This window comes from Ruditapes philippinarum, unplaced genomic scaffold, assembly GCF_026571515.1.
Source record: "Ruditapes philippinarum isolate M1 unplaced genomic scaffold, ASM2657151v2 ctg3320_1_1_1_1, whole genome shotgun sequence".
In the NCBI taxonomy this organism is placed as follows: Eukaryota; Metazoa; Mollusca; class Bivalvia; order Venerida; family Veneridae; genus Ruditapes; species Ruditapes philippinarum.
In genome coordinates, this window is record NW_026864147.1 from 64,550 (window position 1) to 77,000 (window position 12,451).

Here is a 12,451-nt window from a genome sequence, read left to right on the forward strand (position 1 = left end):
TAAAACTATTGAGGACGAATAAAATGTATGTTTGCGGTTAGCGTGGTTAGTAGTAGCTTATCCTATGGAAGTTAACAAATTTGACTTCGGCCGAGTATCTATTTAAAGATATTTCTTGTTATTTTATTATTTCATTTTTCACAAAAGTAACTAATGGTCTTTATAAATTATAGATAACAGAAGCTGCTTTAAATATAAAACAAACTACTTTCTTGCTAAATTTTGACATAAATGATAGTGTTTTTATCCCAATTTATTTCACTGTTTACTCCTATCTGTTTTAATATTAAATTGTAGTAAGATATTCCATGTTTTTTGCTTTAAAATATTCTGCATTAAATGAAAGTTAAACAATGTTAAATAGGTAATTGGTTTATTTTAGGACAAACACAGTGTCAAACAGTAAAAAGGCATTATTCAGAAAGACATTATTTTTCAGTTTGTCAGGCCTAAAGCTAATAGTGATATTACACCTTGGCCAAATGATTTTGATGAGACTTATGTTTTTGGCCCATATTTTGGTCAAGCATAGCTGATCAAATTTGTATGGCTGATCCAACAAAAGGCCAATGATGATGATAACAATTATGATGTTGGCCGCAATGACTTAAATTTATGTGGTTGGTCCAATGAATGATTAAAATTGTGTAGTTGGGCCATCGAAGGGCCAACGATGATGAAGAAAAAAGTGAAACTGGCCCAACAAAGGACCAACAATGTGGTCTTAAAGATGTGATTGGCCCAATGACTGCAATTTAAGGGAATCTTTTCAAACGGATACAGGATCTTTAACTGCACTGTGACATGTATCTCGATAATACTTATTTTTGATTTCAGATCATGGCCAACTGACCAAGTAGAATTTTCGTATAAGAATTAGCTCTTATTTGTTCAAATTAAAATTCTAGGACAAACCTTTCATCTGTTGCTCTATCAGTTGAAGTTTCAATTCGAGCTGAAGAAAAAAGTTTTAAGTGTTGCATCATATAAATTATTCGACCCATCCGATTATCATGCATAAACATGACGAAGAAGGTACTAAATTTTAATTATATCTATTTTGGTAATATTCATTTAATTCCTTATTTTCTAAAACCCAATATTATACTAACGGAACACTGGAATAGTTCTGATACCACCGTCTAAATACTACATTTAATTACCTAGGATAGAAGACAGTAGGTAAGACCTGACCACAAAGTATATTTACGCAATGACACTTTTATTTCATTCAAAATTGTATTCTTTTCCATAACTAACGAATGTAATGTTAAAGAAATCTAAACGAGACTATATATTCAAGCGTGCATGATGATTAACAGGGAAACATGTAACAGTGACAAATAATAGACATCTGTTTCACCATCTCTTACTCATTAATGATTCGTATACAATAAATAGAATAGCAACTTTAGAATCGCAGTATTTTTAAAGACCTTTTTATGAGACTTGAACTAATATTTCCTAACTTTACTATTGCCTTACTAGGTCCTAAAACTATGTTATAACAATACTCATCAAATGCATTAGCTATAAAATTTGCCTGTTGTTTTGCTGTTTGGAATTCCTTTTCTAATCTAGACATCCCATGCTCTCTCAGCTCTCTCATCTCCTGTTCAAGGTTAAACTCAATCTTATTTTGTTGCACCTGTAAAAGAAATTATGATAGGACTCCGGTCCGTAAACTGTTTTGAAAAACTTTCATGTGAACACAAGAATGAGTGAATGCATATTTGGCACATTTTTATAAGAAACAAATGACCACTTGAAAGCAAGGAAAGTAATACATGGATAGGTCTAAATGAACTTAAGATTTATCAGGTTAAACTTTATTGCCGCTGCAGTATCTGCAAGGCTTTGGAATATAGCGATTAACGTGTGTGTGTGTGTGTGCGTGTGTGCGTGAGTGCGTGCGTGCGCGCGCGAGTGCGTGTGTGCGTTGTTGTTATATAGTAAACTAATAAAACCACTAGTCCAATTTCAACCAAACTTGGCAGGATTGTTCCTTGGAGAACGGGCTGCCAAATTATAGCCCTGGGGCCAAAATTTGCCGCGCCCCGGGGTCATTGATTTTCATTTTGTACATATAGTAAAAAAACAGAAACTAAAACAAATGTTTTTGAAAAGGAGAAAGCTAGAGCTTAGATATTTGACATGAAACATAGTCTGTTAGACCTTTATCAAGTTTGTTTGAACAAGAATTTGTAACAAAGTTACCAACGGCCCCCGCCAAAGGGAATTTTTCATAAAACACAAAAGGTGCTATTTCAAAAGATTGAGGTATAGATCAGGACTTTCGGTGGAAAATGTTGATCAATGATAGATCTGCTTATGTCAGTAACAATAAATTCATTAAAGAAATATAATGAAATAGTTCGTGTGTATGCGACAACAGAAATACATTTGTATACTTGTTATCAATATTTCAAAGCCACAAAATGTGACAAATACAAATTCATGTTCAGTCATCAATCAAGGTATGTGGGCAATTCACCAATGGCATTTTACTTGCATGGCCCTGTCTTGGCATCATACCATGTGCAGACTATTTTATGCTTTGACCTCCAAGTGTGACACTGACCTTTGAGGTAGGCGTCTAGGTGTTGCGCATGATATGTCGGCTTATTATTGCTAAAATTTGTACCAAGTTATTCTAAATTTCCTTAGTTGATGAAAAGTCATATACCGCACACAATACACACCCTGTAGACCATGTTAAGCTTTGGCACTCAAGTGTGACCTTTACATTAAAGGTAGGAGTCTGGCTGTTGCATATGATACATGACCCCATTATTGTGAACATTTTTGCCAAATTTATTTTAAAATCCGTTAAACAATAAAAATATGGACTGCGTACAAATTACACCATTTAAGAGACCATGTTAAGCTTGACTTCTAAGTATGGCCTTGACCTTGGAGAAAAGGGTCCGATTGCTGTGCATGTCACATCGTCTTATCATTGTAAACATGTATGCCAAGTATTTTTAAAATGGATGAGAAATTATGCACTGGAAACAAAAAATACACTATAACAGACAATGGAAATCTTTGACCTCCAACTGTTTCCTTGACCTTGGAGGTAGGCGACTGCTTTTAGCGCTTTACACATTTTTTTATTATTGTGAACATTTGTGCCAAAATAATTTCAAATTCCTTTGATATGTAAAGAAGTTCTGGACCGAACACAAAATATACCCTGTAACAGATATATAGTAATGTCAATATTTGACCTCTAGCTGACATTGACCTTGGGGTTATACGTAGGCAACTGGTTTTAGCGCATGACACATTGTCTCATTATTGTTAACATTTGAGCCAAGAACTTTCAAAATCCCTTCATTTATAAGAAAGAAATGGACAGGACACGACATATGCCCTCGAAAAGACAATGTTGGCCTTTAATTTACAAGTGTGACCTTGACCTTGGAGGAAGGGGTCCGGTTGTTGTGCATGACAAATTGTCTTATTATAACAAATATTTGGGCCAAGTAATTTCAAATTCCTGTGATAAATGACATAGTTATGGACCAGACACGGAAATGAGACGGACGGACGAACGGAGCCTATTTCTATATCCCCCTTTTTCTTCAAAAGGCACACATGCAATCTTGTTTTACAATAAACTGCCGAACTATTTACATGTAATAAGCTTTGTTGATCATTTTTCATTCTGTATTGTTGCAATCTTGTTAATACTCAAATAATTGTCTGTGTATATGTGTGAAAAGCTAAAAATGTAACGAGCTCACGTTCGCAAAAGGATACAGAGTGATTCATTATAATGTTACAGCAGACAAAGATATTGTACTTATTATTTAAGACAATAATGCACTTACAAACATAGGCAATAAAATGTTTTAACACTTATGCAAAAGGACCTGAACGTAATATTTATATCATACCTCTGTTACAAAATAATAAGTAGTAAGAATTTGCTAAAGTATAATGTGCAACAAATATTACAAATTTGATTAATTTATCATTATTTATAGAGAAATACGATTTTATCCACAAAAATGCTAATAAAGAACCAATAAAAATTATCCCAAATCGGCTTAATAATATCTTGTTTTTATAATTACTACATAACTGTTATAGGTTTATAACTATATCTAGCAAATGTTATGCGTGTGCAACGCCAGGTTTCCCTTTCAGGGGTGTATTGCCATGTTTGTCTTTGATTTCTAGTACTTCCTTAAACGTTATACTAAATATTCCAGTAGGAGTATTACCATATCTAGTAAACGTAATGCTTCTTCTACTCCTGGCTCCCCTTTCAAAGGTGTATTACCATGTTTGTCTTTGATTTCTAGTACTTCTTTGAACATTCTGATAAACGTGTTTAGTTGATTTTCAGATAGTTGATAGTTTGGACTGTGAAGAATATCATTCCTTGCTTCCCATGCCTGAAAAGTAACACTTAAGTATCTTAAGTCTCATTTTAATTTGTTGCTAAAATACTACACTTATAAATTAATCAATTGTAAAACCAATTCGAAAAGACTGTTCTAGACTTGCATAATAAAGGCTAAAATATACATGTATATAAAATGTTCAATTGAAATAACATACAACAATAAGTGATTACTGAGGTGAAGATGTGTACCTTTGCAAAAGCATCTGTACACCCATCGATGTAAACTTCTCCAAGCATTATTTCTATATCAATGTTGTTCATACACATACTAAGTAAACCGGAGCAGTCGACCTCTTTAGCTGATTGTTTGCCTTTGTAGCCAGTAGTATATATAAAGCATGTAGCAACACTCCAAGGATCACTGCTCCATTTTTGGATGTCTGTATTTGTGAATAATGGATCTTGAAAGCGATGTTTATAAACTATTTGATTATAAACGTTGCCACAAAATCCCCCGTTTGGACACACTTGTCTTAACTTCTGTTTCTGACCTTTGTTACATAAACATTTATGTTTTATTCGATATGGGCACTGATCTTGTGTATGTGGGAGAAGACTTTCCTCTGTACAAGTGCTGCAGGAGTTTCCAAGTGTTTTCATTAGATCATTATGTTGTTTCTGAACAGCCTTGTCGGAAAAACCTTCTAAACCTATTTTTAAATATCTTAACGCTAGAGCTCCTCTCATCCAATTTCTGTACAATTCTTGTGTTATCTGTTTTCTGTGGATAAGGTCTGTTTCCACTAAAATAAATTGAAGAAAATTGCACCAATGATTTTCTGGTATTTGGCAAATCGGTATGAAATTAAATGCATTGTTTGCTTTTTAGATTAACCGGCTATAACCCAAATCAATTGAATAAATTAACGACTTTTATGATATATTAAAACCAACTACATGTATATAAAAAGTGTCAATATTACAAAAACGAAGATAACATTCATATATGTTTACCTTGTATTTGAACTGTTGTTTTAGATGAGACATTCCCAAAGTTAACTGTATATTCACCCTCGTCGTCTAATGTTATATTCGTGATCATCAATTTGTGTGTAGTACCCTTTGCTTGTATAACCTTTCTACCAGATGATTGAAGAAGATTCCCTTCGTGTTGCCAAACAGGTTTACTCGTGGGTAGATTCACCTTACACTCTATATCAATGTTTCCATTTTCAATAACCTCAATCTTGATTGGGAAATGAACGACCACAATTAATGCTTCATCTGTTACAAAAGATAGGGATAATGATAAATTAACAAATCATACTTAATTTTGTAATTCGATATTAAATCTAATATTGCGATTGCATATGCAAAAAATACACACATATTTGTATTGAAAATAAATCATACGTTAAAATGGTTTCTGCTAACTTTGAAGCAAAAGTTTTGTCGTTCGCAGTGATGTACTCAAAGAAATCCAAAATAATGTTGTCATAACAAAGTTTTCCTAGCAGGATCTTTTTCGTGAATGTACAAATATTTACGCTTCCTAATCCTTGTAACCAAAGTAACAATTGTTATTCGGTTATGGAATAGACTGTTCTTAATAAGCGCCCATGTATGATATTATATATTTACATTTCACTTAGTCAATTGACATTTTGATTATTGCTGTTCAGATAAATTACTTTTTAGTAGCAAATTATAATGTCGTTAGTTGTCAATCAAACTTAAGTTTAAGCTTTATCTAAAATTAAAATTTCCATATACTAGTTTTACTTACTAGATAGACAGCTTTGAAGGTTATAAATAGTAAATGCCATGGTAAGGTATGAGTATCTCTTTATCTGCTTCTAAGCATTGAACAAGAATACAAGTCTTTAATGCTATTATTCGATAAAAGCATACCTATAACACTAAGATCAGCTGATGTTGAAATATGGCCATATTCACACGTATATTGACCCGTATCTTCTAATGATGCACGGGAAATCGCTAACCAATGATTTCCATTCTTGCTCATGACCATTAAATTGTTTGAAATTTCAACCGGCTTGTAATCTTTCCTCCACTCAACATTTTCTTCTGTTGGAAGGTTGAGTTTACATGTCAAAATAACTGAATCATTGATGTGTACATGTTTGTTTTGAAGTTCTTCAGTGAACAATTGGCCTGAAGTAAATTTTATTTTGTTTATAAGATTATAATTCAGCTATATAAAGATTTTGTATATTTCAACCCTCACTTTTTGTTAATGTTAATTTACCATAGGCCTATAGGAGTTATTTATACTATTAATTCAAGTGTAGCACAAGGTAAAGAAACTTGTACCGTTACATAAGTAAAAGTACTTTAAACAGTATAAAATTTGGTAACGTGTTTTATTTTCTAAAACAAAAATGGCCGGCATTCGTTCCCTTATTTTTCAATGTTAACCACGAAGGGCCATTACTAAATAGACTATTGCAAGACAGAAATTCTAATTGTTGCACCTTGAAATTAAATTAGTTCGCGTCTTAATTGTCTTTTCGTTGAATTATTGAATAGTTAGAAATACGAATTCGTTTTCTTCGGAAGTTATTGCATGTGATTTAATATGTGTCAAAACAAACATACGATTTAAGCATGCAAAAAGGATTATTTAACAAATTTAATCAGTGAAACATGAAGATGAAGGATACCATCGTAATTCCGTATAGGCACATTGTCGAAATCCATGAGAAGAATTTTCTGGTTAGCATAGGATCAGATTTCATAGATCATTGTAGATCATAACGGATAAATGTGTGTGTGATTTGGTTTACAAATGAAACACGGCTTATTTTATGTTCACGACTGTTTGATATCATCATTCCAATTTTAAAATAAAGAAATATTAACGTTTTAAGTCCTCTTACAACTTGTAAGGCAAGGACAGTTAAGTTATTTGACTCATGCTGAATACAAATTTAGACTATACACACGTGAATGCTCAATTAATTTAATATTCGATCCTGGCTATCTAAATCAATTATATCGCTATAGCTAAGGATTTATGCTATTTGAAAACTTGAATACAAACATGTTCATAAAGTAATGTATTGGGATACAAGATAACCATATGAATAAATTAAAATCCATACTGTAACACAAATACTTACCATTGGTCTGGAGCTTTTGGTGGTTCTCTTCGCAAATGATGTCATTCTCTGTTACGACATTAATTGCAATTATAAGATGAATTTTGATATCATTTGTCTGTGTAAGTATGTCTATCTGTGTTTCGCTTAATTTCATTGATTTGGATTCAAATGAAAACATCAAACGTTAAACATCAAACGTTTACAATCAAGATTAGCTTGGTCGTCTATGAGCGTTATCAACTTGAGTAATTGATCGTACAATAAATGTTGTTTCTCGTTGTAGGTATTGAATGTTAGGGAGGCACATTCGGTGTATTGTTCAATATCTTTCCTCTGATCATATATACATTGAACGGCTTTAATTTCTGGTTCAGTTAGATCAGATTTAAACAAAACTAATGTCACAGCACATAATTGAAGTGTGTCCCATGTATCAATGTTGTCATTGACATTATCTTCTTGAATTAATTGAAGAAACTCTGTTTCGTACTGGGTTTTAAACGCATCTCTATTCTCATTTAGCAAAATACCAATATTTTTTCCACATTTTTTCTCTTCCCTTTTAATTATGGCCTTCAATGCGATTGGCGAAGCTTGTTCCAGTAATAATAAATGACAAAGGTAGTGTTCGTGCCCTCTAGTGACATCACAGCTCTTCTGTAACAATGATTAGAATAGTTTTAGAGGAATGCTTTTCTATGAATGAATTTCAAAATTCGATTTGATATTTCATTTTATGCAACTTTGTCCGCTTTTTTTACTTGAAAATACCATGACATTCCGTTTGGATAACTCAAAAATCAGCAAAACAAGCATATCAATAAAGTAAAAATAAGCATTAACAATTATTTTGTAACTATATAGTATGCGTAATCTATAAAGAAATGTAAATACAAAAATTATGATAAATATTACCGATGGTTCCATCTCATTTGTTTAAATTCCCATTTGTCTGATCAGGATGATATGTGATTGTCTCTGAAGATAGATAAATCATGGATATTTTATTTAAATAATAATAACAACAATAAAAATAAATTTAGTACATACCTTTTTACATTTAATGCATGTATCACATGCAAAAATACTACACAAAAGAAAAAATCTTGATAACATCCGAGTTTGATCCGAAATAACGTCGTTCTTATCAAGAATGTATGCACGTTTCAGATGAATGTTGAAAGGAGTACCTTTACTCATGTGGCAAATACAATAATCATGGCTGCATAAACTTCAATAAGTTAGCGATTTATATTTTTCAAGAAGCTTTAACAACTTTCCTTTAATGCTTGCTTTTGGCTAATTTACTAAAAAAGGTATCACCAGAACCCAAGGGCGCAAATTCCATTAACTTTACATTCATCAGCCGTGAATACAATTGGCTGAAAAAGTTTCGCAATTCTTGAACAGCAATGACATAATGTCCTACTCAATAAAGTCAAGAGTAAAGAAAAAAAAAAAAAAATTCCAAGTATTTTGAAAATGTCAGTGACGATACTTTTACAGTTTGTTGAACACGGTTAAGCTACATACAAAGTCCCTAGTAACATACGCGTTTGTTCTCTCCATTAAAAAAAACCAAGTATGTCCTGTAAAAATTATTTAACTGTCTCTACGTCGATACCGTTAAAACGGCTTGATTTCCTTTAATGAAGACTGTTATTTTCAATTTTAGGAAGAACAGTACTATGATTTCATCGTATCAATTATTTGTGACAAAAAAATATCCAAGGACTGCAAATGAAGTTGACGTAACAGGTGCCCCTTGGTTACAAAGGATGATTAAAATATACTTCTTTTAATGTTATTTTTCTGTCCTGCATTGCATTTTAGTTGAAATAAAGTTCTTAAACAGAACTTCTTTAAATTGAAAACAAAGTATATTTCTGAAACAGCATGCCTAAAGGAAAATCAGTCTGTTTATAATTTTAATTATATAAATTGACGAAATATTACCTTTATCATTCGAACTTTGATCTCAAATTAAAATCCCAAAATATTTCCGATTTTTGCAGATTTGCTTTTAAATGGAGTAAACACTGAATGCTGTTTGACAACTTCTTTATTAATGTTAAACTCATCGGGGTCTTTATTGACATTGTGATAACCTTATCTCGCAGTCTCTACAGTCTTGTTTAAATCTGTTTATCATTTTTTACGAACAAGTGGCATACTTAAACAGAATGCAAATCTAGTTGCATAGATAGGTAGATTTCGTTATCATTTTTTATTGTTCTTGAACAAAATAACTTCAATTTACCAAAAGAGGTTTTGTCAGAAGTTTACATGCTTGCTAAAAGACATTAGAAATGTAACTGGGCAAACTGATACTGTAGGCACGTAACGGTACGTCAATAATGGAAATAAAAGATGGTACTAATTGTTTATAATATAAACAAAATCGTATCAGTTGCGATTCTGGTACGAAAATAGATTATTAATGTACACGTAAATGTGGCTGTCGCGTAAGTTATACTTGATTGAAAGGAAACGTTATCTAAAACTGTATTTATTGCAAATATTTATTGAAACTCTTTGAACATTTTTTCCAAGGTGACATTTCTGCGTTGAGATGTTTAACTAATTTTACCCTCTAGCAGGCTTAACAGCTATAAATTTGGTGTTTTGTGTTCAGTACGCCATGTAAAGACTCAAACCTAGTCTGCAATTTTCTTGTTTTTTGTTTGTTTTTTGTTTTGATGGATCACATTTTGTCTACATTTTTACATTTCACAACAAATGGTATCAAACACTGTGTGACAGCTTTTTAAAGTTGCCCGTACTTCATCCAATGATGATAGTTTTTTTATCTTTCAGGATCATTAATTACAACACTTAGTAGACTAGAAAATTTAGTACCGATGAAGCCAAATGCTGTATAGAAACTGTAAAAATGTTACCCTTACTTCATTCAGTCTCTTAACATCTAGTCTTTCGTGATCGTTGATTCCAACACTTTTAGGTGTTGAAAATTGAGAACCGCTCCACCCGGTCCCAGGGACGTTCGGATGTTGCTCTTTTACAGTATCGTTTATGTCCTAACTTAATCTGAGTTGGCAACTTTCATGAAAATGTTGTGATAAATAATGCTTCCGAGGGACCACACTTCGTACAGATTTTTACACTTCACAACATCGGGTGTCAAGTGCTGTGTGGCAGCTGTAAAAAGTGTCCAGAATTTTATTCATATCGCTAACTTATTGAATATTTTTCTAAACGGTGATTGTAACAGTACGTGCGGCTTTTGTCTTCTTGTCACGCGGCGCCAGCCATTCGTGAAGTAAAAAATAAACAACAAACAAACAAGAAAATCAACAACAATACTCAGAGCTTGACCAGAATCAATCAGGATTGCAATTTGTCATTTAAATTTGTCGGCATTAAAGGAACATAGTGTATTGTTGTTCAGCCGACACACAGAGAAATTCTTTTACGAAGGAATAATAAATAAACATGGACGCTATTTACTTTTAAAATTGTTGATATTATCTAAAAGACTTTATGTTCAACAAAATGGGAAATTTAAAATATGTTAACGGAACAATTATTTAATGTTTAAATAACATATGTCAAATTAATAATTATGTAACCGGATAATTAAATGTTGCTTTTTCTTTTTGTCCAATCAATTGTGCTAAAGGTTTTATCATATTGAGGTGATAATGTCAATAAAGCTGTCTGTTAATTGTTAAACCTTATGACTTATAAAATGTCCAGGTGATGAAGGTTTTAAAATATTCCATGTTGCTATGTTAAGATTGTTTTATCTACGTATCAATATAAAACAGCGTAACTTTCTTATGTCAGTAATGAAATGAAACCTGAATAATCATTTTGTTATTTAAGAAACAAAGATGTTAAGATTCTATTGGTTAGTGTAAAACGAAACTGTTTTTAGAAATTTTGTAATGAAAGAAAATTGGACAAATACATTTTAGATTTCCAAGAGATATCATTGTGGCTTTCCAACTGTTTAATATCTATTTGTTAACGTCAGAATAACCTGTGCATATATCATATATTATTGGAGGTATTCCACTAAGAAAGTACATATAACATTAAATTATAACACGGAACATTGTGATTTATTCCATCTTTAAGTTATTGCATAAAAGTATTATAAACTTTCAAGAAAAAAACATAAAATGATTTTCATATACTTGTAGAAAATTGACAAATCAATAAATATATTTAAGTCTGGTTTGCAAGAGGTGAGTAATGATTGAAAATCCACGTTCTTCGTTTTTAAGTCTGGTTATGTTTCATGATGTCTTATTCGACTATGTTATATATGTGTTATATATGTTAACATATTTAAAATTCAAATTATTTAATCGTAGCGATAACAATACTCCAACAGCTTGACGTGTAACTGCCATCACTTTAAATGACTTCACTGGCTTTTGTCTATAATGTTACAGTCATGCGTCTGCCGGATTTTACAGTATATTTTACGGACCCCGTGTCAGTCAGAATTTCACATTAGTATTCAGCATTTATTTCTTCAATATTCTCTGAAGGCTCGTGTGTATACATTTGAAAGGTATTGAATAAATATTTTTCAGGATGCAAAGCGTTATCGGGATGTAGTTCAATACACATTACATATCGAACGACGCTCCAAATATAGTATTTGTAAAATGATTTTTGTTCATAGATATCGTTGAAAATAAGACGTTATTTCAAGCATTTTTGGATCATCTATAGTAAATTTGTGTATCTGTATTCCAAGGTTTCGTACCGGTATACTCTAAATAGATAGTATACAAAAACCAATATATTTTTATGTTCATAGAATACATCATATTCTTATGTTAAATATACATTTTTTAGCTACACGTAAGCTACTCCTTCTGCTTTACATTTCACAACTTTCATAATTTCCAACTATATGTACTTACCGCAGTTTCTTATATTATTTAATTATATCAATCAATAATTAAAAATTAAAGATAATATTCCGGAAGTG

At 31.9% G+C, this 12,451-nt stretch overlaps 1 protein-coding gene and 1 long non-coding RNA gene across 2 annotated transcripts; both read right to left on the reverse strand.

The window, feature by feature from the left end:
* Positions 1-982: 982 nt before the first annotated feature.
* Positions 983-7,671, reverse strand: LOC132724573 (uncharacterized). The gene is made up of 6 exons (XM_060709452.1): positions 7,501-7,671; positions 6,269-6,532; positions 5,372-5,641; positions 4,607-5,160; positions 4,233-4,406; positions 983-1,648 (listed from the first exon to the last, which is right to left on the reverse strand). Exons 1-6 carry the CDS (start codon positions 7,658-7,660, stop codon positions 1,412-1,414), a joined length of 1,659 nt encoding a protein of 552 aa, XP_060565435.1. The 5' UTR covers positions 7,661-7,671; the 3' UTR covers positions 983-1,411.
* A 3-nt stretch (positions 7,672-7,674) lies between these two features.
* LOC132724574 (uncharacterized) lies at positions 7,675-9,542 on the reverse strand. The gene is made up of 3 exons (XR_009624931.1): positions 9,439-9,542; positions 8,398-8,460; positions 7,675-8,139 (listed from the first exon to the last, which is right to left on the reverse strand). It is a non-coding gene; the product is annotated as an uncharacterized LOC132724574 (long non-coding RNA).
* Between the last annotated feature and the right edge of the window lie 2,909 nt (positions 9,543-12,451).